Here is a 26719-nt window from a genome sequence, read left to right on the forward strand (position 1 = left end):
ATAATACATACATTATACTATGTAAGTATTCACTGCATTTACACAATTTCCCCTATATCATGCACATTTCACCACATGAAAATTGTATCCCACAAACAGTACCAGGAAAAACTCTGTTCCAGATCATTTTTAATGATATGATTGTTTTCCCTTTGTCTTTATTGCCAGAAAGCTCACATTACAATTCTGAGCCCAGTCAGAAGAACTAGACTGACCCTAATGTTTAATTTTTTTTTTGCCTAATATTCTTTTCCCTTTATTAATCTTAAGGTGTATTTTTTAGGCAAGTGATCATGAATTAAGTAATGATAAAGACTGTATTAGCAAATACAGTCTAAGTCCTTTGCAAATAGGACCTAAGTTTGTTACATCTACATTCCTCATGGTATGTAGCCCAGTCCTGGCATAGAGTAACTGTATTCAGTGAATATTTGTGGCATGAGGGAATGAAGGTTTGAAAGTTATGTACAGGTTTCAATCGACCACATTCTACTATGTATCTCTTCTGTAACTTTATAATTTTTCAATGTCATTAAAAACAGTTTTGATGAGCTGCTAAACACCTTACTGAGTAGCCTTGGGTCCTTTTTGCCATTCCGAGAAGGTTTACTCTGTTCTTACGTCCCTTCGGCTACCTCTGTGCAGTTATGGGAGCACAGCTCTGACAGCGCAGGGTCTAGATCTAGTGCAGCCGGAATGAGACGGGCTCCGGGACATGAACCCACATCCTGTCTCCTCAGCATTCTTCTGGGTACTTTGTCCACCAGGCAGGGCAAGTGCATGTTATTACCTTCTTGGTCTGAACAAAAGTAAGTATTTTGGCTTTTCTCAGGATTATGCTCTGCTTAATGTCATGAGTTTCCCCAGGCCCGAGCAGCTCCCAGGTCATACAAGTCCAGAGAGTCTGGCTTCCCTGGCCTGGGCCAGTCCAGACCCACTCATGAGAAGTTCACTTTCTGTTCCTCATCAGGCGGGTTGCCTCTGACCCAGTACTGCAGAACCTGGTACCGTCTTCAACTTCTTCCATATCCAGGTTGACATATGTAGAATAAGCTTTGCTATTAATATATTAAAGTATATTAACATATATTGTGTGCTCACTTGCTCACTGGTGTCTGATTCTTTGTGATCCCATGAACTACAGCCCACCAGGCTCCTCCGTTCCTGGGATTTTCCAGGAAAGAATACTGGAGTGGGTTGCCATCTCTTCCTCCAGGGGATCTTCCCGGCCCAGGGACCAAACCTGTTTCTCCTGTGCTGGCAGGCAGATTCTTTACCACTGAGCCCCCTGGGAAGCCCGTATTAATATATATAGTATTCATTAATTAGACTATTACTGTACAGAGCCATCAACTGGGTTTGTAGGGCACTGAGTCACTATTTGGATGTCCCCTGTGGTGACAAGAGAATATGACAAAGATCATGTCTTTTAATGTGTAGCTACTTTTCGGCCTCATAGTCAACTGGTATGCACTCAAAATTCTCATGAGTCTGCTGGTCAGGTTAGCTTCCTGCTGCATACTACTATACACTATAATTTTTTTATTACACAACTAGATAATAGAAATTTCCTCTGGCAACTTTTTTTTTTTTGCATAAAGAAATTCACAGTGAGCTATTTCATAAAGAGTCTGAAATATTTACTTTCTAGTGGAAGTTATAACTGTCATTGTCGATATAAAAATGCCAAATCTAGGCCTCTGCTGCTGCTCCTGCTGTTGCTCAGTCGCTTTAGCCGAGTCCGACTCTGTGCGACCACATGGATGGCAGCCCACCAGGCTCCCCCGTCCCTGGGATTCTCCAGGCAAGAACACTGGAGTGGGTTGCCATTTCCCTTTCCAATGCATGAAAGTGAAAAGTGAAAGTAAAGTTGCTCAGTTATGTCTGACTCTTCGTGACCCCATGGATTGTAGCCTACCAGGCTCCTCCATCCATGGGATTTTCTGGGCAAGAGTACTGGAGTGGGGTGCCATTTCCTTCTCCAATCTAGGCCTATATTCCTTAGATATCAGGAATGAATGCTGAATTTTAAGTCATTATCACTGATGACATACTTTCATCCATCCATTCACTAAATATATTTTTTAAGCAACCACTCTGGGAACACCATGAATTCTCTGGCTAAAATACTGAGTAAGAGAAGCCAGGAGAGCTAAGTCACGGTCAGACTGCATAGGGCTTTATAAACCATGTTGAGTGAGTTTTGGTTTTATCCTAAGATTCATGGCAATCAAAAGAAGAATTTTAAGAGTGTGATGCATCACATTCACATTTCATAAAGATCTTGGTTTTCATAAGGAAAGTATATAAGTAAGAAGCAAAAGCTGTGGCTAAGACTGACAATGAAGATTTGGATTATAGTGGTGGCACCTCAAATAAAGAAGAGAAAGAATTTGAAGACTTGGGAGTTGATAGTAAAGTTAGAGAGAAAAAGGCAAGGAACAAGTCTTTTGACTTGGGTAACTGGTGACATTCATTGAGACAGAGGACAATGGCCAAAGAGAGGATTTATAGGAATGTTGTAAATATAGTTTAGGATAAAGTGGCATTGAGATTAAACAGTAACGTAACAGATACTCAATAAATATTTGTAAAATGACTGAATATGAGACCTCCAAAAAAGCTGTCAAATTTGTAGTTGTAATCTAATATCATTCATCGTCTCTTTTACTTAAATAGTTAAGAGTTTCTTTATGTTGTGCCTTGGCAGAAAATGCCTATGAGAATCTGAATGCTGTATAAATGTATAATTTTCAGTGTTAGAATGATAAGATCTGACAATGTAGCTTTATAGTATACATGTCATCCATTGTGGCAAGCAGGTGTTACCTGAAAGCTATGATTATTTCAGTCCTCATAGCTCTGCCTATAATGTGAGGCAGAAAAAGAATTTTCTGCTGGTCTTTATGACAAATAAGATTAGGTATCAAAGATACCAGCTACGTGTGGCAAGAAATATGAGACTATCCTTTTGAATGCTAAGCAGGAGGTAGACATAATCTCAGAGTAGGTAGAAAAGGACAGGGTCTTTGAAAGTAAGCTATGGTAAATCAGAAACCCATATTTAGTAAGCTGGCCTTTCTCTTATACTTACTGTAGTTTCTGTGCTGATTTCCATTTTGGTTCACTTAATAATTAGAAAAAGTCTTTCCAAAAAAAAGTCAGTCTTCATGACAGAGAAAGGGTTTAACTGTGAAAAATGAAACATAAGAGTACTATAAGAAATGTAGGTAATCTATGCCCATCAGCAGATGAATGGATAAGGAAGCTGTGGTACATATACACCATGGAATATTACTCAGCCGTTGAAAAGAATTCATTTGAACCAGTTCTAATGAGACGGATGAAACTGGAGCCCATTATACAGAGTGAAGTAAGCCAGAAAGATAAAGAACATTACAGCATACTAACAAATATATATGGAATTTAGAAAGATGGTAACAACAACCCTATATGCAAAACAGAAAAAGAGACACAGAAGTACAGAACAGACTTTTAAACTCTGTGGGAGAAGGTGAGGGTGGGATGTTTCGAAAGAACAGCATGTATATTATCTATGGTGAAACAGATCACCAGCCCAGGTGGGATGCATGAGACAAGTGCTCGGGCCTGGTGCACTGGGAAGACCCAGAGGAATCGGGTGGAGAGGGAGGTGGGAGGGGGGATCGGGATGGGGAATACGTGTAACTCTATGGCTGATTCATATCAATGTATGACAAAACCCACTGAAATGTTGTGAAGTAATTAGCCTCCAACTAATACAAAAAAAAAGAAATGTAGGTAATCTAAAAAACTTCCAGCCTTGGGGTAGGACAGGGCTTTCTAGGCATGAGACCAAGGCAGAAGTCATAAAGGGAAAAAGACTGATATGTCTTATTACAGTAAAAATGTAAACTTCAATAGGGGAAAAAAGCAAAAAGCAATAACAACCCACCCCAAAATTCAAAGATAAAAAAAAACTGCGACATCTAGACGGGCTCTTACAAATTATTAATCTCAATTTAAAACCCCCAAAATACAACTAGGCAATTCAAAAATATAAAAATAATATCCAATATTTTGGGGCTTTTGTGTGCCAATGTGGTAAACTAATGGCTAAAATGGCCCCATCCCTCTACATATTTATACCTTCCTATAATTTGAATCTGCTGTTCCCTCCCATCAAAAGTCAGGATCTATTTTCCCATTTTTTGAATCTGAGATGGCTTTATGACTTGCTTTGGCCAGTCCAGTAAACTGTGGCAGAGCTGACAGAATTCCAGTTCTAAGCCTAGGCCTCAGGAGGTCTTTATATAATCCTATGCTCATGGAAGCCTGCCCTGCCATGAAAGCAAGCCAGTTAGCCTCCTGGAGGATGAGAGATAATGTGGAAGGGAGCCAAGTGGCCTCAGCTTTGGCCACCCTAGATCCCCAAACATGTTAGAGAGCTTGGCCAAGATCAGCAGAACTGCCTACACAACCCGTGGCTGACTCGAGGTGCAGAATGAGCCCAGTCAGGGCCAGAAAAACTGCCCAACAAACATATGGATCTGTCAGCAAAAATAAATATTTATCCTGGTCCTCCACTGAGATTTAATTTGTTATATGCATTATTGGGGCCATAGTAATGGATTTAGCCTGACAATGCTCAAAGCCTTCTACATGTATTCTCTCTCAATCTAAAAAGGTGATGTGAATTAACAGAAAATAGATGCATATTGTTCTCTGGCCCTGGTTCCTGACACAGAGCTCCTAAAACACTTGTAAATCCCTAAGCTGGTAAGAGCTTCTTTTGTTCTAATATTCCATCTCCGACCCTGGTTCCTGATACAAGGCTCCTGAAGCCCTGGAGTCTTTTGTTCTCATGAGGGGACTCTGGGTGGGCTCTGGGATGAGGGTTGGTCACTAGAAAGACCAAGCCATGATTTCAAGCTTGGAATTTTCAGCCCCAGGCCCCATTTTCTTGAGAAGGGAGAAGGACTGAAAAAATGGAGTTAGTGATTGATCATGCCTACCTGATGGAAGATGCCGTAAAACCCCTTCGGAGGCCTTCCACAAGTGAAGACACCCACACTGGGAGAGGAACACACCCCAGCTCCAAGGGGACGGAACCTCCTGGGCTTGGGATTCTTGAAGACCTTGCTCTGTGCATCTCCTTCTCTGGTTGCTCATCTGTATCCTGAAAATGTCCTTTAATAAAGCGGTAAATGTATTTCCCTGAATGCTATGAACTGCTCTAGCAAATTAATAAAACCCAAGGCGACTAAGCAACTTCACTTCACTTCACTTCAAGGAGACGGTTGCGGGAACCTCAGATTTACAGCCTGTGGGTCAGAAGCAGAGGTGAGAACATGGACGTGCAACTACCTTCTGAGGAGGGTCTTGTGGGACTGAGTCCTTGAGCTGTGGAATCTGATGCTATCTCCAGGTAGAAAGGGGCAGAACTGAGCTAAATTACTGGATGCCTAGTTGGCGTAAGAGAATTGCTCGTTGTGGTAAAATACCTCACACACATCATGACCAGAAGCGTTGGGAGTGAACTGTTCTGTGTGAGTAGTAAAGGAGACTCTCAGCAGAAGGGAGAACTATGTCTTCTAGTCCAGCTGAGGACAATTTCCCCCTCTTGTCTCATCCCCTGCCCTCCTATCTGAAATGTATTCCATTCTAGTCACAATGGCCTCTCTACTTTTTCAAACATGGTATTTGAGGCACAGAATGACCTTCTCAGTGAGCCCTTTTCAGTCATCTCTGTAATTTTGGGGTGCCCTGTTTCTGGCTTTACTCTTGCTCTTTTTAAAAAAAAAATTATTTTATTTTATTTTATTCATTCATTGCTGCACGTGGGCCTTCTCCAGTTGTGGCCCTTTGTTGCAGTGCGCACGCTTCTCATTGCAGTGGCTTCTGGCTTCTCCTGTGGCGCACAGGCTCAGCAGTGGCGGCAGACGGGCTTAGGTGGCATGTGGTATCTTTCTGGACCAGGGATCGAACCCATGTCCCCTGCATTGGCAGGTAGACTCCCAATCACTGGACCACCAGGGATGTCCCTACTCTTGTTCTTGGCACAATTCCCCATCTAACACTCTATATTTTCCTCAGTAATCTCTTCTGCAAAGGTAAGCTCCATGAACACAAGGTATTTTGGCTGCTGTGTTCATTGTTGTATCCTTAGACTGGAATCCTATCTGGCACACATTTAGATGCTCAGTAAATATTTGGTGAGTGAAGAAACCAGCCAATCAATTCCCAATTAAGAGATGAAGAAAAAGATACAGAGAAGTTAAGCAACCTTGCCTGAGATCACAGCGCTAGTGAGCGGCAGAGCCAGCATACAAACTGAAGCAACCTGGCTCCAGATGACTATAGCCTGTATAATCTAGTCTAGACTGCCTGGCCATAGGCATTCCTAACACAGAGGCTTATGGATGTATTGTACAATATGTACTCAATAAACATCAATTTCCTTGGTTCTTCAGACTTTAGTCTAGGTGCTTCTCCCTATGGAAGTTCTGTGTGTTGTGTGTTAGTTGCTCAGTCACGTCCGACTCTCTGCAACCCCACAGACGGTAGCCCACCAGGCTCCTCTGTCCATGAGATTCTCCAGGCAGGAATACTAGAGTGGGTTGCCATTTCCTTCTCCAGGAAAGTTCTGTGCTTTGTCTTAATCAAAGAGGTGACAGAACAAAAACAACAAAGATCAAAATAAATCTTTCAACTTTTAAAAATCCATTTTTATAAATAATCTCAGTCTAGCCTTTGATAATTGTTAACTATTAACCTTTCCTCTTATTAGTCAATTTTTCTTTTTCTAGCACCATTGCTCTAAAAATTTGGGGCATGTATATACTGGATTTGGGGGGAGAACTTCAATTTTATTTAATTATAATCAGATACATAAATATTGTTTAAGTTATGGATGGCTGTAATTTAATTTGTCTGACTTTCTAAGATTTCCCATATGAATAAATTCTCACATCAGAAAGCAAACGACTTTTATAATAAGTTTCCACTTATCAAATTGGTAAGGATAAAAAATACTAAAATGCTCAGTGTTGGTAGGAAACTAACATTGCACATTCTGCTGATAAAAGCATACTTTGGTGGAAATATTTTGGCAGAGAATATGTAGCTAGCACCAAAAACCTGAAGGCCATGCATACCGTTTGATGTTCAAATTCCATCATTAAGAACTCTTGCTATGGAAATAATTAAGGACTTAAGAAAAATTTGATAACTAGAATGTTGATCTAAGCACCATTACACATAGTATAAAGTTGGAAATAGTTGATATGTCCAAAAAGTAGGGTTTATTGGATTACCAAATCTCCCACAAATGAACTACATTATAGGTATTTGTATTATGGAATGATGTTTATATTACAGAAAGATTATAGAATAAGTATTATATAATCTCATATTTGTAAAAATATGTCTGCATACAAAAAATATTTTAGAAGCTATTAATGACTGGTTCTTCTGGATAGGTGAATTGTGTATACTTTCTTTTGCTTATCAATAGATGGTTAGGTTAGATAGCATCACCGACTCAACGGATCTGAATTTGCACAAACTCCAGGAGATGGTGAAGGACAGGGGAGCCTGGTGTGCTACAGTGCATGGGGTCACAAAGAGTCAGATATGACTTAGTGACTGAACAACAACTACTACAGGGAACATGTATTGCTATCATAATTTTACAAATAAAGGTTCTTTGTTTAATGGAAAGATGAAATTAGCACTATCATAGCTATAATTTGGACTAAGCACTGTTGAATCATTTCTCTCATTTCTCTGACCATCTCAACCATCTCTTACTTTATAATATACATCAGATTTTGCTTGGCTCACATGCTCTGTCTGCAATCTGGCCTCCATGAGGGGAAATTCTCCTGGTTTAATTGCAATGACAACAGGAACTGAAAGAAATCTTAGACATCATTTAACCTACTCTTCATTTTACAAAATAAGAAATTCAAGAGAAATCCGAGAAATTGGGTGATTTAATTAAGGTCACAAGGTTAGATGAACAGCAACTACAATTCAATCTCCAGATTCCCAGTCTACTTATTCCCAAGAAATTGGCTAAATACCCACATCAATGATCCTGGCTGCCATGCTGACTTTGGGAAGGGGCTCTGTAATAACTCTGGCTTCAGGAAAACCCAAGAGAAATCATAAGCCAGTTACCTAGTTACTTATGTAACACTAAAATGAATTCCCAAGTGTCAGAGGGAACAGGAAAAAGATTAGGGGCACACAGAGGGCCTCCCATGTGGTCAAGTACTTACTCTTTAAGGAAGACACAGGTTTTGAAACAGAGATTCTGTTATTAAGTCACTTTTAAGAGTCTGGGGTTGATGACTACTGGACCATCATAGAGTACACTGATTAACTGCAATATATGCCCTTGAGTAACAAAACAGTTGATACACTCATGGTAGATTGCTAGCTCCTAAAAAAGTAACAACTGTATGGCTTTTTAGGTTTATTTCCTTCCATGCATAAACAAAGAATCTGCATAACACGTATCAGTGGTTCTCAAAATGTGGTCTGCATTCCTGGGTGAGCATATGGGCAGTAGTTCTTGAGACCATTTTAAGGAGTACGTGAGGTTGAAAGAATTTCATAAAAATACTAAGACACTATCTACCTTTTTCACTTGGTTGACATCTGCACTGATAGTGAAAAGCAATGGTAGATAAAACTCTAGGCACCTTAGAATATTAGAAAGATACGTGTAATACAGTGAGCCACATTTTCCTAATGATAAGTGTCTGATATTACAAAATCATGTATAGTTAAAGATTCATTCAAAGTGTAAGACAGACCCATGGATTTTAATGTAACAGTAAGAAAAAAAGTACATTGATAGTTTCATAATTCACATGGCAACCACCCTTCAAAAACTACCACTTGTCAAACTGATGTGATATCAAAGAATAGCCATGATTATCTAAAAAATTCTATTAAAATACTTCTCTTTTTACTACTACACATGATGGGTGGGATTTTCTCAATTTTCTTAAACCAAAAAAAAACCAATACAACAGAAAAAATGTGGAAGGAAGCAGATGTAAGAATCCAGCTATCTTCTATTAAGTCATACATTTGTCTTGCAAAAGTAGAAAACAGTGCCACTCCTAGGATGGTTTTTATTTAAAAAAAAAAAGCAGAACAGAAAATAAGTGTTGATGAAGATGCAAAAAAACTGGAACTCCTATGCTTTGCCAAAGGAGTGTAAAATGGTATAGCTGCTGTGGAAAACAGTATGCTGGTTCCTCAAAAATTAAACATAAAATTACCATATGATTCAGTCCCTTCTAGGCACATATCCTGGAGAACTGAAAAGAGACACTGAAGCAGATATATGCACACCAATGATCACAGCAGCATTATTCAAAACAGCTAGAAAGTAGGAACAACCCAATGTCCGTGGATGGGTAACTGGACAAATAAAATCCGTACTCCATGACAAAACCCACCGAAATGTTGTGAAGTAATTAGCCTCCAACTAATAAAAAATTAAAAAAAAAAAAAAAAAATCCGTACTCCAGAATAATATTCAGCCTTAAAAAGGAAGGATATTCTGACACATGCTACAACATGGATGAAGTTTAAAGACACACTGCTGAGTGATATAAGCCACTCACAGAAGAACAGATATTCTAAGATTCTAGTATAAAGAAACTAAAATAGTCACATTCAAAGAGACAGAATAGTGATTACCAGAGACTGGAAAAGGGGATAATGAAAACTTATTGTTTAATCCCCATGCAGAGTTTCAGTTTGGAATAATAAAAAAGTTCTGGAGATGAACAGTGGCGATGGTTACATAACAATGTGAATGCACTTAATGTCACTGAATTATGCACTTAAAGATGATTAAAATGGTAAATTTTATTTATATATTACCACACACACACACACAAACCCAAGGGGGGTGGGGAAATCCATAATGTCACCCTTCTCAGTGATTTTTTTAGGAAACATTTTGGAAAATGGTTATTTTTCATTAAAAATCTTTGGCATGTAACAAATGTATTACTGTTTAAAAAAAAAACTAATAAAAACTTTTAAATCTCCCTGGTTTCATTTCTAATACAGTAAATATAGAAAGATATAACCCACATAAACAGAAGTTCTTAGGTTTTCAGTAATTTTTGAGTGGTAAAGAGATCCTGAGACTAAAAAGTTTGAGAACTACTGTCTTATATGAAATTTATTCTTTCTTCTTAGCCCTGTCTTACATTTCCTCATTTGCTGGTATAGCTTCATTTGACAGCTCTACCACCTGCAGCCTGCAGACTAAAAGGACAGCTTGAAATATGGCCAAAACCATCACACGAACTCTTTATGATTGTTTTATGGTTCCCAATGCACCAAAACTATGAAGACTGAACAGCGTAAGATGGGTGACAACGTACAACAGAAAACTGTTAAAAAGCTTACACGCTGACTGCTATGTTCTAAAGTGGGTTTATAAGGATCTAGCGAGAAACACATTTCCCTTTTTCTGTTGGTTCTTCATTCGGATTTTCAGTTGAAAGCTAGATTTGGGAATGCGGGTGATAGTCGCATTGTTTCTGAAAACCACTCCATCTGTCTCAGCGGGGAAAAGAATTTCATGCTCTCATTCACCATCTTGCTACTGGTCTATTGCAGAGGGGTGTGGTTAGGCGCTAAGCAGTCTATCCAAAACAGCGCTGAAGCTGCCCCAAACCTTGTCCAAGCAATCTTTTCCTCCATTTTGGGCCATGTCAATTTGCCCCGGCAAGAAGCAGAATGTTTTATACGGAAGAAGTAAATGAAAAGGAAATTAGAAAGCATGGACAGAAATAAGCGGCAAAATCACTGCGATTCCATTCTGCGTGGATGTTAAACGATCTGTGTGCCAACGATGCACACGAGGAGTAAATGAGAATTGTTATCTGAGTCTACAGCTGCCCTCACTTTTAACGACAGGTCTGCAGTTCCGGATGGGGGCGAAAGTCCAACGATTTTACCCCATCATCTTTCTGCACTCCTTCGGGCCGGGCCTGTGACCAGTCTGACTGCTTGCAGTCGAGGCAGCCCCAAACAAAGGGAATGGATGCCCTCCCGAGGGAGCAGAGGAAGCAAAGGTGGCCCCACGTTCCCGCGCCAGGTGTCCCTGGGGTAGACCAAGAGGGCGGTGGGGAGGGAAGGTTCCAAGAGCGTCGTAGGGGTGCTGTTGTGAAAGGCTGGGCCCGGGGCGCCTGGCACTGACCAGGCAGAAGACCCCCGCCCACGGTCAAGGTTAACCCGCGCACGGGAGGTACCTGTGGAGGCCTCGCACAGCCAAAAGGCACTGGACGATCATGGGAGAGCCGGGAGGCGACGGTGGCTGCGGGCGCGGTGTCCTCCGGTCTGGGGGTGGGGCTGGCGGGGCGCCGGGAAGCGGTGCGGTGGCCTAGCGCAGGAGGCAACCGTGGCGGCGGCTGCCAGCTGGGCCTGAACCCTCCCACGTGCGGCAGCCCCACGCTGGCGCCCACTTCAGCCCCGCCCCGGCCCCGCCCCGGCTCCGCCCCATGCGTCTCGCACCGCCCCAGGGGCGGTTCTGGCGAGACCACGGCTGGGAGCCAGGCGCAGCGAGGAGTGGGCTGAGGGGCGGCGGCGGTCTGGGAGCCGGGGAAGTTTGGGCCACCTTTGGCGGCGGTGCTGCGCTCCGGAGCCAGGCTGAAGCCCGGAGAACCAGGGGGCAGGCGGACACCCTTACGGACGCCCTCGGGCCGCTGCCACCGTTTCGCATCCTCTTCCCTGGTAAGGGGCTGCTGTCTGGGAAGGGTGCGTCTCCCGCCGCCCCAGTCCGGGCCTGCACGGCTCACCCGCAGCAAACGCTGTGGAGGCTAAGGCGAGGCCCGGGTAACGAAGGGAGGGAGAAGGAGGTCGATGTGCTCCGGGGAAAGGAACGGGGAGAAGCCTGGAGGAGGTTGGGCTGCTTCATTTTGCCTCGCGTCCCCTCTCCCCCTCCCCATTCTTTTTGCACCCTTCTGCCCTGGGTCCTTATTTAGGACTTGCAACCCCGTGGCCTATAGGCTGGGCTCTCTTTTAAAATAAGCACACGAGTAATAAACGTCCTCGCGGTGGGTACCACACCCTGGCTTTGAATTAGGGAACCTGGGAAGCAGATGGATGATGCGATTTAGTGGAAATAAGCCATTAATGCCGGCTGGCCCTGCGCCACTGTTTGGATGCGATAGTATTCCATGTGAATGAACATGACCCGGAGCGTTCAGTCTGTCCACGAGAGCACAGCTGCTGCAGAGAGCATCGGTCGGCTTGTAGTATCCATCGACTTGGGCAGTGATTATCTGACATGTCTGTTGATTGAATAGAAATGGCATTTTTATTAAAAATGACCCTCTATGGTTGAACAACCTTTCACTAATGAATTTCCTCATCCCGTACCTGTCTCCACCTACAAAAGTAGGTGGACTGTAAATTATGCATACATTTGAAAAAAATCTCATGGAATAAAGGAAGATGCCCTGCGTGGATTGGCTTCTGAGTCAGCAGTATGAAATCTCCCTCAAAATAGTACTAAAGCCTTTTGGGGATTTCTGTATCTGTACCCCTATCCTTATCTGTACCATATAAACTGTTAAGATATAGTGAACTGTTCAGTGAGAATGTCAGCTTATGTTGTACATGTTTTGAGAAAAAATTTACTTTTGCAAGTTTTAACATAACCTAGTATTCCTAGGTGTAAATGAAAATGTTATATATTACCATATCAATATTTTGTGCTCTCTTGACTTTAAAAGAAAGGAGTGAAAGTAATACAGCCTTTTGTTTTTGCTTTTTACCTTTAATATAATTTATGACCTGTATGATTTATAATCTTCACTGCTTCTTTAAAATTACTTAGTTCAGTGTTTTCCTTTTTCTAATCAAGGAAAAGTTTAAGCTTTAAACATGTCATCCATCAAGCACCTAGTTTATGCAGTTATTCGTTTCTTACGGGAACAAAGTCAGATGGATGCTTATACCTCAGATGAGCAAGAAAGTTTGGAAGGTAGGCTCCTGTTCTCTGTGTTCATTTGTGTTATGATTATAAAGACTAAAATATCTATAAGTCTGACTTTATGATCTGTTGTTTCAAAATCAGAATATCTTGTTGATTTTTCAAGAAGAGAGATCTTATGGTAAGGTTGTAATGTTTTCATCCTCTGAGGCTTTTTTTTTTTTTTTTCAGTTAACAACAAGATAAGAGGACTTTTGTTTATTTATTGAACAACTACTATGTGTCAGAACTATGCTATTCATATTATAGGGAAATTTTTCTCCATGGTAACTGTTAAATTAGTTATTATCCCCATTCAACAGAGAAGTAAGTGAAACCTGATAGATTAAGTAATCTAACACAGCTAATATGTGACAAAGCTGAGATTTAAATCCTGGTTCTTACTCTGAAGATCCTCTCTTTTAATAGAAAAGCATCCAGTTTAGAATCAATATCTGAAAACACCTTAGTCATTATTAAAGCACTATGCAGAAGTCTAATAACTATTAATCTCTGACAACTTCCTACTGGGGGACTTGAAATAAGAGGATATCACCCTTGTTTTATGTTAGCTTTAAATATTAGATTTGGTAATCTGTAAAGTTGAGCAGGACTTGGATGATAGCATCACATGTTTCCTTGACACCATCTTTTCTGCTTCATGCTTATGCGTTAGAAAATTTAAATTCAGTATAACTGTAAGAAGATAGAATTCTGCAGAAGGGGTCATGAAGGTTCAGTGAGCCAGCTTTCTTGTGGCCTAAAGACTTAATTATTTCAATAAGATAGTGCATTGGGGAGAATTTAATACATAACAGTAGAATTTGAATTTTCCATCTTGAGCTGTTTCTCCTATAAAGGGGGACACATCTATTAATTTCAACAAGTACTTCCCCTGTGAATATGCTTTAGGAAGTGGGGGTGAAAATTGAACATTTGCTCTAAATCTGCTTGCAATCTGGTGAGATAATCTTTCCAGGTGGCAGTGAGAGGAGCTTGTGACTCGCAGTTGGAGATTGCAATCAGTCCATTAAGGTCTTTTTGTCCTTCTTGGATGTTAGACCATGTGAAGATAAAGGGGTCTGGTTATCTAAGGAAAATGTTGTTTATAGTTACTCTGTAGCAAACAGATAATGGAATCATTTAATTAAAGATGTTTGTTTTCTCATCAAAGGCAGTATAATACTTTTAAGGGCCTGAAAGAAAATCGAGAGTTTTTTTTAAAACCAAGATGTTGTGTCCTATTTTGAGGGTAGTATTCAGCCAAAAATATGTGCCTTCAGCTGCGTGTTATATATGGCAGTCAGAAATGGTGCCAGTTGTTTTTGACCGACCCCTATTTTTGACTCGGTGAGTCTAATTTAATTGAACATAAAATCATGTGGTAATGTCTGCCCACCTTCTAGACATTTAAAAAAGCTCTCGGAGAGGAGCCTGAGTTCTCATACTAGCTTTTCCACTACAGGGAAGCTAGTATGTTAGCATCAGCTTTGAACCTTGTCATCTGATTATATCACCCACTCCTCTTAATTGTCATCTGCTGACATCTGCTTCATGTTTTGACTATCTGGCTCCTGCTCACTGTCTCTCTAACACTATCCTGTCTTAATTCTTGATGATTGTAATACATTCATTCATAATGCTTTCAGTTCTCTCCCACTAAGTTCCTTGACCTTCTCTACACCAAGTGATCTCACCACTCACTTGCTTGGTCATAACCTAGACCAGTGGTTATCAGTTTGGGGTGATTTTATAGTATCTAGAGATACTTTGATTGTTGTGATGGGAGTGGGGCTAGTGATATCTGGTTGGTAGAGGCCACAAATAAAGATACCACAGGTGTTCAAGATGGACCCCAACAATAAAGAGTTGTCTAGTCCAAAATATCAGTTGCCAAGGTTGAGAAACTCTTCCCTAGGCCTTGTTATTGTTATTCTCCATAAACTCTGCCTTAAACATTTCACTTCTGCTGCCTGTTAGTCCAACTCACTCTTTATAGAATTCATACTCCATCAGTTCTTTGACCCTACCAATACCTCTAAGCTGTTGATCCCTTACCTTTCCACACCCCTCTTCTTTTTTTTTTTGCTTTCTTTTTTTATTGGAATATAATTGCTTTACAATGTTGTGTTAGTTTCTGCTGTAGAGCAGTGTGAATCAACCGTATGTATATATCTCCACTCTCTCTTGAGCCTCCCTCCCACCCCCCCACCCCACCCCTCTAGGTCATCACAGAGCACCGAGCTGAGTCCCTGTGCTATATAGGCTCTCACTAGCTGTTTATTTCAACGTGATAGTGTGTATATGTCACTGCTAGTCTCTGCTTGTTCCACCTTCTCCTTCCCCACCCCAGGTCACAAGTCCATTCTCTACATCTGTGCCTCTATTCCTGCCCTGCAAATAGGTTCATCAGTAACATTTTTCTAGATTTCATATATGTGTGGTAATATAAGATACTCATTTTTCTCTTTCTGACTTACTTCACTCCCCCAGCTTAAAGTCCGTGGTTGATCATTATAATCACGCTGGTGAACATGGCTCCCTTTCTTGCAAAACCCTGCCTTGTTTGAATCCGACCCTCCACCTACTCCTTGCCCCTATCTCTGTGACTGTGTATAGATGGAATGACACAGTCTTACTGACTAGTCCTACTTTGAGTTCATGACCACAAGCCTCAAGGGAACCTTTAATGCTGCCCTCTGTTCCAAGTTCATTCACATTTGTGCTCTCCTAGATGACCACTTTAACATTTTTTCATGCCTTCTCAAAACCCCAAATCTTCTCCCTTGTACTCATTTTTTTGTTGATGTCCTTGCTTCTTACTCCATCAAGAAATTGAAGTAATAAGAAAATTCCATAGACTCCCTCTGCTCCATCTACCTGCCACCAGCATCTATCCACACATACTCTGTCTGCCTGTTACCATATACTATGGACTAAATATCTGTGTCCTCCCAAAATTCATATGTTGAGACCTAATGCCCAGTGTGATGGTATTAGGAAGTGGGGTCCTCGTGACTGGGATTAGTGCCGCCAGAGAGTTCCCTCACTCCTTCTACCGTGTAAGGACAAAGTAAGAAGGTGCCCTCTGTGAACCAGAAAGCAGATCCTCACCAGACTTTGAATCTCCTGGCATCTTGATCTTGAACTTCCCAATCTCCAGACTGATAAGCCACCCTGTCTGTGGTATTCTGTCATAGAAGCCCAGAACACACCATAGATGAACTATCCATTGTCCTTCCTAAATGAAACCCCTCTACCCGCAGACTAGATCTCATCCTGTCTCCCCTACTCCAGACTCTCACTGTAGTTATTTTACCCTCCTTCACTTACATGAGCAAATTTTCAATCTCTTCTAGATCATTTCCATCAAAATATAAACTTCCTCCCTTCTTAAAAAAATCAAAACCCAACTAATTACTCTTGCCAGACTACTACCCACCCCTTCCCCCACTGAACTAGTGCCTGCTTTTTTTGTCTCCCTTTTGCTGGAAATTTTTTTGAAAGAAGTGTCCATACTTGCTTTCTGCAATTCCTCTTCTCTTCTTTCTTAAACTCACCTCAGACAGGCCTTTGTCTCCATCTCTCCACTCATACTGTTCTCATTAAGGTCATCAGTGATTTCTGTGGTGTGTAGTTCAAACGGTCAGTTTTCAGTCTTCATCTCACTTATTAGCAGTCTCTGATAAAGTTGATGATGGCTCCCTCATTCCCTCTCCCCCCTTATGCTTTATTCCATTGGCTTCCAGGATACCTCATACTCATCTTGGTTTTCTTCTGATCTCATTGTTTGCTCTTTCTCTGTCTCCTTTGCTGATTCCTCTTTTCCCTGCCCTGGAATATACTAGGAATATACTGGTCACTCAGCTGGTAAAGAATCTGCCTGCAATGCAGGAGACCCTGGTTCGATCCTGGGTTGGGAAGATCCCCTGGAGAAGGAGTAGGCTACCCAATCCAGTATTGTTGGACTTCCCTGGTGGCTCAGCTGGTAAACAATCTGCCTGCAATGCGGGAGACCTGGGTTTGATCCCTGGATATATCCAGGGTCCAGTGCTTGATCTTCTTCTCTTCATTATGTGCACTCACTTTCTTGGTGTTATAGTTCAGCCTCTTGGCTTTAACTATCCTTTTTTTACATGTTTTTATCTGTCAAATGTATACTCTCAGCCCAGACCTTTCTTCTGAACTCCAGGCTTCTACATCCAACTGCCTACTAGCTATCTTCATTTGTATGTCTAACAGGCATCTCAAGTTGAATATTTCCAAAACTGAACTCCTGATCCTCCCACCCAAAATCTGTTCTATTTCACAACTTCCCTAACTCAGTTCCCTAACTCCATCTTTTCAGTTCTTAGGCTAGAAGTTTTCTTATCATTGTGAACTCTTCTCTTTCTCTTAGACTCTGCATCTAATTATTCAATAAATCCTGTTGGCTGTCCCTTCCAAATATATCTTGACATTTTCCCACCTCCACCAATATTACCTATGGATAGAACTAAATACTTATTTACAGTGATAGCCTCTGACTAGTCTCTCTGCTTCTATATTTGTTGCTTCATTGACTCATCTTAATACAGCCACCAGCGATCCTTTAAAACAGACCATGTCAGATCTATGTCAGTTCATAGATTCCTTCTCTTTCTCACTTGGCTTTAATCAAATTAGCCTTCTCACTCTGAATGCACCAAATCCTCTTTCCTAAGTCTTTTGCAGGGACTTCTCTGGCAGTCCAGTGGTTAAGATTTTACCTTACAATGCAGGGGGTGCGGGTTGATCCCTGCTTTGGAAGCTGGGATCCCACATACCTTGGGGTCAAAAAACCAAAACATAAAACAGAAGCAATGTTGTAACTAATTCAACAAAGACTTTAAAATGGTCCATATCAAAATAAATAAATAAAGACTTTTGTTACATCTGTTTTCTCTGCCTAGCATGTTCTTCCCCTAGATAACAGTAATATCCCCATCTCCGGGTCCTCTTTTCTGAATGAGGCCTTTGCTGAGCACTCCATTAAATCTGGAACTTGCTTCCCTCCTCTGCCTTCTGCATTCCCATCCTTTTCGCCCTGTTGCACTTTTTATCATTTTTTGTTTACAGTCTTCTTCTCCATCTCCCAGTAGAATGACCGCCCCGAGAGGTCGGGAGTTTTTTTCTGTTCACTGATATATAAAAAGGGCCTTAAAAAGGGCCTGACACATGGTAGGTGCTCAATAAATATTTGCTGAATTGAACTGACGAATTAAATCCAGTGATCCTGGGCATCCTAGTTAGTCTGTATCTTAATTTCTAATAGGTGGCGTTCTTTTCCCGCTTCATCTAATAGACGTGTCAAAAGAATCAGAATTGGTGATGGCAGGTGTTTGGCATATGGTGCTTTATAGATGGGATGTGGTATCATTGAATAGAATTCTTTGCTTTTCCTTACCATCATCAGCATCAGACTCTTACTGTTTGGTGTAAGAGTGGAGCAGACTTGTATACAGAATTTCTCTAGATTTTTATGATTTATTCCTGAAAGGAGGACCATATGTAATAATGCCTGTTTCGTAAATGAGAATGTTGAGGTAAAAGTGAGATAAATTGTTGTACCCAGGTTATTAGATTTTAATTTTATGGATTAATAATGATAATGAGAGTCCTGAGTTCCAAGGCTGTGGTGGTTTTTTTTTTTTTTACTAATCCATATGTCTCTCTAAATATGTGTTAGTGTTGAACACTAAACATTTTGGCAGCAAATTTACTTATTAAAACAACTGTGCTTACTTTAATGTGGAATCTAGAACAGTCAAATGCGTAAAAGCGTAAAAACAGAGAGCACGATGGTGGTTACCAGTGCTGGGGTAAGAGGAGATGGGGAAGTAATGGTCAAAGGGTACACCGTTTCAGCTATACTAAATAAAGAAGTTCTGGAGATCTTTTCAGCATAGGGCCTATAGCTAACTGGATTGTACTTAAAATTTGGTAAGAGGTTCAGCCATAAAAAGGAACAAATTTAAGTGAGTTCTAGTGAGGTGGATGAACCCTATTGTACAGAGTGAAGTAAGAAAGAGGAAAACAAATGTTGCATGTACATGGAACCTAGAAAAATGGTACTGCTGAATCTATTTGCAGGGAAGGAATAGAGACACAGACATGAACAGACTTGTGGACACAGCAGAGGAAGGAGGCGGGGAACGAATTGAGAGAGTAGCTTTGAAACATGTATATTACCATCTGTAAAATAGACAGCTAGTGGAAAGTTGCTATATAACACAGGTGCTCTGTGACGACATTCGGGGGCGGGATGGGGTCGGGGGTGGGAGGGAGGCTCGAGGGAGGGGACATGTGAATACTTTTGGCTGATTCATGTTGTATGGCAAAAACCAACACAATATTGTAAACCAAGTATCCTCTAATTAGAAATAAATTTAAAAAATTTGATAAGAGGGTAGATCTTATGTTAAGTGTTCTTAACACACATACACACACACACACCAGTAAACGGGACAAGCTCATTAAAATGTGCACTTTCTTACATGTCAATCATGTTTCAGTAGAGTGGTTTAAAAACAAACAATTGTGTTTATCTGCCTCCTTCTATTAAGGGTAAGCTTCATCATGTGGATTGTGATTTTCGTGCTAACTGTTGTATCTCTGCCACCTTATAAGAGCATCTTGCACATAGTAGGTGCTTGGTAAATTTGCATACCTGAATGAGTTTTTAAAAGCCAAACTATCTTCACCTAATTAAGTACATCAGGATAATATTTAGTGGTTCTTACATGCCAGAGACTATTTCTCTTACTATTTTTAATCAGATAGAGAATTCTATTTTTCACATTAAAAAAAGATAGTTTTTTAGTTTTATTCAAGATATTGATAATGGGGAATATGTTAATGACTTGCTTTAAAAAGAATATGATGTAATACACATATTGAGAAATTATATTCTAGGTAACATTTTTCTTAAAGTGAAGAAAAAGAAGCCAAGTTGTCTTCCCTCAATAGCTGGTCTATAAACAGAAATCTCTATGCAGCTGAACCATTTAGTTTTCCTTATGTTCTGTGATCAAAATGCTGAATTACCACAGATTGCAGAGTGCAGATTTCTACCAGAAAAAAAAAAAATTGTTTCTTTTTTTAGATTGCTAATTTTTTTTCACTATTAAACTTTATTTCAAGTTGCAATTCAGTGCTTGGAGACAGTTTTTAAAATCAGTGCAGAAGATACACATCTAGCAGTTTCACAGCCTTTGACAGAAATGTTCACAAATTCCTTCTGTAAGGTAAGCTCTCATCCTTTTCTCATTAGTGTGGGATTATCTGAGTGTGACTACAATATTATGTTGGATTGTTAATATTTGAGGGGCCAGGCTTAGGTAACTAACTTCTTCCTGGGTATAAGATAGTTGGTCCACATGGATGATTTGGGACCTAAAAATGTAACTTTTAATGTGCATTAGATTTTAATATTAGTAACTCTACTCATCCTCTCACCTTCTTTTATATTTAATGATATGTCTTAGTTGACTTCTTAAGTCTTTTATAGTATTTGGGTGTTTTTAAATTTCTGACATCTGAATTAATGTCCCCCTAAAACGTGAAATACAAATTAAAAATAAAAATCTTAATGTTTAAGAAGAAACTATATAAAAAAGGCATCATCATTTTGAGACAGATTTTTATCGAATTTGGCCGTTAATGGGGCTCTTTAAACAGGGAAAGTTTCTGCGCTCCGTGTGCAAAACCAAGACTGAAATCCAAGGATGCTGCTCCCTGCTCCCCGGGACTGTTTATATGGTCTCTGGTTTCTGACCTTTGCAGGAAATATGGATGATAAGATTGAAAACTCTTAAGGTTGGTGAGTTTAGGGCCCCAGCAGGACCTCCCATGTGTTTTTTCATTACATTTTGGTGCCACGTGAATCTCTTTTAGTATTCTCACTGGGTATTCAAGCTTCAGTACAGATTGAGGAACTCAGGAGAGGAGCTGAAACATGCAGGGTATCTTCAGCCTGGCAGGGACATTGCTGAGAATACCACACAAACTGTTTCTAGAATTCACTGGGAAGAGGTCCTTAGAGTTGCATTGAAAATGGTGATTTGGCAGTGAGCTGCTCCCTCCTTTTATACTTGGAAACAAGATAACACAGTTACACATTAATTCATCAAATAGATGAATTCCAATTATCTGAGAAGATGTAAGGAGATAGTGGCATGTCTCCGTGGTGCTTTCCTTCTCTTTGGTTTCTGTGGTTCCTTCACTGTCTGGGCTCGCGGCCTCCTCTGGGAGCCCTATTTCAGAGGCTGGGCATGGCAGCGGCAGGGCTGACCTTTACTCCGGCATGCAGGAGAGGCTTGTGCTTGAGACAGTGCTTGGATTTGCTCACTCTTTTTGCTCCTGTCATCACTGACTAGTACTGAAGAGATCAAGACTTTTTTTCTGCCCAGGAAACTCAGATTGATTTTTACCCTCTGGTTGAATAGAGCTTTTTTTTTTTTTTTTTTTTTTTTCTATTTCTGATTGGATTAACTTGTAAAATTTTGTTGCTTACTATTTTAAATATATAGTTTCTTAAAACTGGCTCCATAGTATATCTACATGGGGTTATTTGTGGTATCAGTCCTTTCACAGTCCTATTAACAGGTGTGACTTCATTGTGTAGGTGTCTGTTAGCAGGGTGTGGCAGAGAAAGTCTAAAACTTGTTTGAAGCAGCAGCGAGACTGTTATAATTAGAGGAATCACTGCTATTCCCATTGTATTTGGTTGTTATGTTGGACAGTTTATTTTTAGGATACTGCTTTCCTCCCCAATTAACTTCATATACGAAATGGATTCTTTCCTTCTATATAAAGTAGATCACACTTGTCTTCACACTGTGGACTGCTCAAATGTTTTCATGAATATGAGGATTAATTTTCAAAGTTGTAAAACTGGCAATTTCATTAAAATCATTCAGAAGGATTTAGAAGACAGAATGGACTATAATCCATTTTTCAATATGCTATTTTTTGAGCCCCCCAAAGTCACTGTTTCACACATAAACTGCCTAGGCTTGTTAGGAGATCTGAAATGGAAGGAACTCTAAAAGCAAGTACTGCAGGGCAACAATGCATCTTTGAACTGCACTTACATCCTGAGGAGCTGAAACAGTCCATTTTGAGTAGTGATCTCTACTTATTAATGTTCCTATTTGATTCTGTACTTTTTTTTTCTAATACCTTGCTTAGAAAAAATGATTGATAAAGATTAAAAAAAATAAGCACAACTTACATACCTTATAGTGATTTTGTACCTTTGAAGATTTGTGTATAATTAAGAAAGTGTATTTCCAGTGTTAGAACTATCAAGTTTATTGCCATTTTACTCAAAGGTAATGGTGAATATATTTTAAATATGATACATAGGTATACTGACTCCAAATTATGCCTTTTTGAAAATTATAAACATTTATGAACTTCAGAGTCAAGTTTAAAAACAACATAATTTAAAAAGAATCTTACAAAAATGGGAAAATACATTGTGTTCCTATTACCACTCAAGACATTTCTAAATTTTTATTTAGTTTTCATAAGTACTTTGGTTTGAACTTTATTATTGCAAAAGAGGTTTGAGGATGATAGTAGGTGCTAAAAGCAGGAATCTTATACTGTTTTTTATCTTATGAGGAATTTATGACCATTGTTTTTAAAAGTTTAAACAATATGGAATGATATAAAAAAGAGACTGAAAATCTTACTTCCAAATATTCCTACTGTTAACCTTTTGTGTGTACCTTACCATTGTTTGATTTTCAGCCAGCATGTTTATGAATATTTGTGTATATATTTAAATAATAGGATCATATTATAAATGCTTTTTTGGTACCTGTGAATTTGACTTAGTGGGTTTTCTCTTGGAATATTAGCACTATGTTTCTGAATTTTCACTAAACAATCCCTTGAACATATTTTTATTACTATTCTTTGTATATTGATTCCATTCTTTATTCATGAAGTAGGATTTCTAGATTTGGTGAAAGCAAGTAAAAACAATTGATTCATAGTTCACTTTTTTCTAGGAAAATTCCACATATTCATTTTTCTAATAAACGTATGTGAGGGGACTTTTTTCTTATTTCTTGTAAACACTGTTATTTAGATGGTAAATTTCGTGACATGAAATTATAGATGATGTACTAAATAATGGTTAAGTCATTATTGCTGTAACTTATAGTTCTCTGGGATGACTCTATGTAGCTAAATGAAGTACATTGTATTTTATTTAATTTCAGAATGACATTCTGCCTCTCTCAAACTCAGTGCCTGAAGATATGGGGAAAGCTGACCAATTAAAAGATGAAGGTAGATATTTCCTAGCAAAATTACTTATTTAGTAAAAGTTTCTGCAGTGGTAGGGAAAGTGACTATGAACTGGTAAGATTCTGGTTTATACTGCCAAGACTGGATTGTCATAAGTCCTCCTGGCATTTGTGAAACAGGAATGAATGTGATAGGGAAGAAGCCTGGAAATACAGAATAGCTTGTGAACGATACAAGTATGGCTTGTTTCAAGAGAAGCAGATCTGTTGTGAGGAAAACTTGCAAAACAAATCACTTAAGGGGTGATTCTTATACCTGCGTTTGCTATGTGTACTCTAGGATCGCAAATTCTTTATGCTAAATAAAAGACATAAAAATGGTTTTCAGTATCGTTTTTAACTTTCCTGTATTTAGTGTTTTTGAGTTCTTTGACATGTGTTAATGTATGTATATGGCACTTAAGGGTTTATTAGCTAGCACATTTGATTACTATGTTACTAAATTTTCTAATAGTGGCTCTAGAAAGCATGAACGTGAAAGTGTTAGTTGCTCAGTCATGTCTGACTGTTTGTAAACCCATGGATTGTAGCCTGCCAGGCCCCTTTGTCCATGGAATTCTCCAGGCAAGAATACTGGAGTGGGTTGCCATTTCCTTCTCCAGAGGATTTTCCTGACCCAGGGATTGAATCTGCGTCTCCCACTTTGCAGGCAGGTTCTTAACCATCTGAGCCACGAGGGAAGCTATTGAAGCATACTTGATTTTTATAAATAAGTCGGCACTGAGAATCTGGGCTCAATTTTTCCATCATGGTCAGTTATGTTAAGCTATAGAGGCAAGCCAGGTCAGGCCTATAAGATTTGTAGTAAGGAGCTGTAGGGCAGATCCCTGATCTTCACCAGTGAATGAGAGTCGGAAAAGACCCTGTCCAATGGGCAGAGAGTTATTAGGGAATTTGTAATGTTCAGAAGCTGTACAAAAATGTTTTTATTTTCTGGTCTTTTTTTTTAGTTCATACTCTGAATAGGACTGTTGAGTTTTTTTAAAAAATCAGTTGGTGTCTAAAAAGTAGATATGAAAAAGAATATGCCTTTCCCATTTTTCAAGCATGGTTCTCTCTATTAGGTCTATAAATTACACTATATCAGTGTTTTTAATGGCTGCATAGTGTTTCATGATACTGTGATACCATGATTTACATACCTAGATAGATAATTTTTTAATCCTAAGTAACACTGTCTTTGTATCTTTGTCTATATTTACTTTCACTATTGTGTGATTATCTTCTTTGGATTACATTAGAAAGTGCTGTGTTCAGTTTTCAATGTTTTATTTTTCTCTAAGAAATCTTATTACTACAGTGACTTAAAATTTTAGAATTAGGACTTTCATAAATTACCCATAGAATAAAATAACAGTCAAATCCTCATTGCTGCTTGAATTGCAGTGTTCCCCAAACACTGAGTTTAAACTATCTAGATACAAATGCATTTTGATATATTATTCTAATTGAAGCAATTTAATCTGATTTTTTTTCCTTGCACTTAGACTTTTGTAGTGTGCGAAATCCTCAGTGATGTATAATATTATATGCTTCGCTAAACATTTTGCTTTTGTAGCTCTCTTGCTTTAGCTCTAGTACTAAATGGCCAGTTGAAGTTTTATTTTTTGTCCCTCATATTTACTCCGTCTGCATGGCAGAACACCGGGAGTATGCATTTCCTCGAGTTTATTTTGATATAATGAACATTAGTAAGTTGAGGGTTGGAAGGAGCTGCAGAGTGAGGCTCATTTACCATGGCAGCATGGGTAGACTGAATTACTTAACTGCTTTCACCTCTAACCAAAAGCTCCTATCCTTTGCTTTTCCCTAGGACATGTCACATCTAAGACACATTACCCATAAAGTTAAAGCAGCTGTCTTACAGATTTTGCTGTTCATGTGAAAATAGATGGCTGTGGTAGATGGTCAAGCATAGTTATTCTAGGCTGCGTGTTATACTTACCTGTGTTAATCAAGGTTTCTAGCTAGCTAGTACCTTCCTGGAAGGTTGCTTTCAAATATTTTTGTGCGCTTTGCTTCTGAAAAGCGGCAATAAGATCAGACAAAACCAGTAAGTGTTCATTGCTGTCGTTTCCTGCCTTGTTTCAGAAGTAAAGACATATCTCAAAGGGTTGTCTTGAGAAATAAAGGGGACAGGAGAGTAGTGTTTAAGTGTGCTGTGCAGTGCCCGCTTATGGTTAGCTTCCCAAATATCTGTGTCCTGAGTTTTTGTATATTGAATGTTTTCTGACTTGAATCTTTTTATCATTAATATCACTATCTATCTAGACATAGATACATTTTAGTATCTATACACTTGATGTGGCTTATGGGAAAAGACATACTATAGGTTTTAATACAACCCAAGAAAGGTCATGGATACATGATCCATGTTGGACACAAAGATCCAACAAAAAGAAAATCCACATAACCCAGAAAATTTAAATCTTTTACATGGAACAAGCTAATCTATTTAAGTACTGAGTAGTTAAAGTACTAATGTAGTAATTTCTTACCCAATCATAAAAACTATGTAATCCTTTTCTCTTCCTTAGAGGCTTGATACTCATTTCTTATGGAAGGTGGGATTTAATTTAATTTTTTGACTTTTAAAGAAAGCGTTAATGAGCTATAATTAACATACCACAAGATATACTGTGACATGTATTAATTCATTGGTTTCTAGTAGATTAACAGAGTCGTGTAGCCATCACCACAACTATAGAACATTTTTCTCATCCCAAAGAGAAATCATATAGAAATCACTTTATATCCCTTTAGTGATCATTCTTTATATCCATTTCTGCTTCTTAATTTGCAGTAACTTTTGTATGATTTTAGATGTCTTTCCTTTAATCTTCCTGTTCTCTGCAAATTTACATTCTTCTACATACCATTAAGTATGTAATGATCTGTTAAAAAAAAAAGGCTAATAGGAGAGCTTCTAGTTTAGAGATAACTGGAAGGAATAATACAGGCTTTTGTTATATAAATCCTTCCCTGTAATCCCAATGTTTTAAAAATTTCCATTTGAGCATTGGTTATTATAAGTGAGCATGCCGCTTTTTTTCTGTTTAATGGAATACAGAAGACAGCCACAGAAAAATCCCTTATTTTGCTGACCAGTTGTTAACGTAGCTAAATTGTTACCAGATGTATCTGCAGATGCCCTTCCTGAAGCTCAGCATCCTGTGGGCTAGCTGTGGTATCTGAAATGCTGTCTTTCTAGAAATTAATCTCCCATAATCTCCTTTAAAAAAGAATCTATCTCTGGAAAGGATAACACATAAAAAAAATATTATCTGCCAATAACATATTGACACAGTTAGTTTTTCTAGCTCACCCCACAGCATGTTTGGAGGGCTTGCTCATTAGCAGTTGTATGTTTTGACAGGGCAGG

At 39.3% G+C, this 26719-nt stretch overlaps 2 protein-coding genes across 6 annotated transcripts in view; one reads left to right on the forward strand and one right to left on the reverse strand.

The window, feature by feature from the left end:
- Positions 1 to 11464, reverse strand: part of NLN (neurolysin) — a 97413-nt gene extending 85949 nt beyond the window's left edge. Inside the window, exon 1 of one of the 3 annotated variants that reach the window (XM_043887698.1) lies at positions 11274 to 11464. In XM_043887698.1, coding sequence (XP_043743633.1) covers positions 11274 to 11314 — 41 coding nt within the window. In that variant the 5' untranslated portion in view covers positions 11315 to 11464. Of the gene's footprint in view, positions 1 to 3094; positions 3170 to 11273 lie in introns of those variants that run through there. The other 2 variants (XM_043887701.1, XM_043887699.1) reach the window with 2 other exon arrangements.
- Positions 11398 to 26719, forward strand: part of SGTB (small glutamine rich tetratricopeptide repeat co-chaperone beta) — a 49085-nt gene continuing 33763 nt past the window's right edge. Inside the window, exons 1-4 of one of the 3 annotated variants that reach the window (XM_043887712.1) lie at positions 11617 to 11754; positions 12890 to 13009; positions 20159 to 20262; positions 23251 to 23320. In XM_043887712.1, the coding sequence (XP_043743647.1) occupies positions 12910 to 13009; positions 20159 to 20262; positions 23251 to 23320 (274 nt within the window). In that variant the 5' untranslated portion in view covers positions 11617 to 11754; positions 12890 to 12909. Of the gene's footprint in view, positions 11755 to 12889; positions 13010 to 20158; positions 20263 to 23250; positions 23321 to 26719 lie in introns of all 3 variants that reach the window. The other 2 variants (XM_043887711.1, XM_043887713.1) reach the window with 2 other exon arrangements.

Source organism: Cervus elaphus, chromosome 25 (genome assembly GCF_910594005.1).
Source record: "Cervus elaphus chromosome 25, mCerEla1.1, whole genome shotgun sequence".
Classification (NCBI taxonomy): domain Eukaryota; kingdom Metazoa; phylum Chordata; class Mammalia; order Artiodactyla; family Cervidae; genus Cervus; species Cervus elaphus.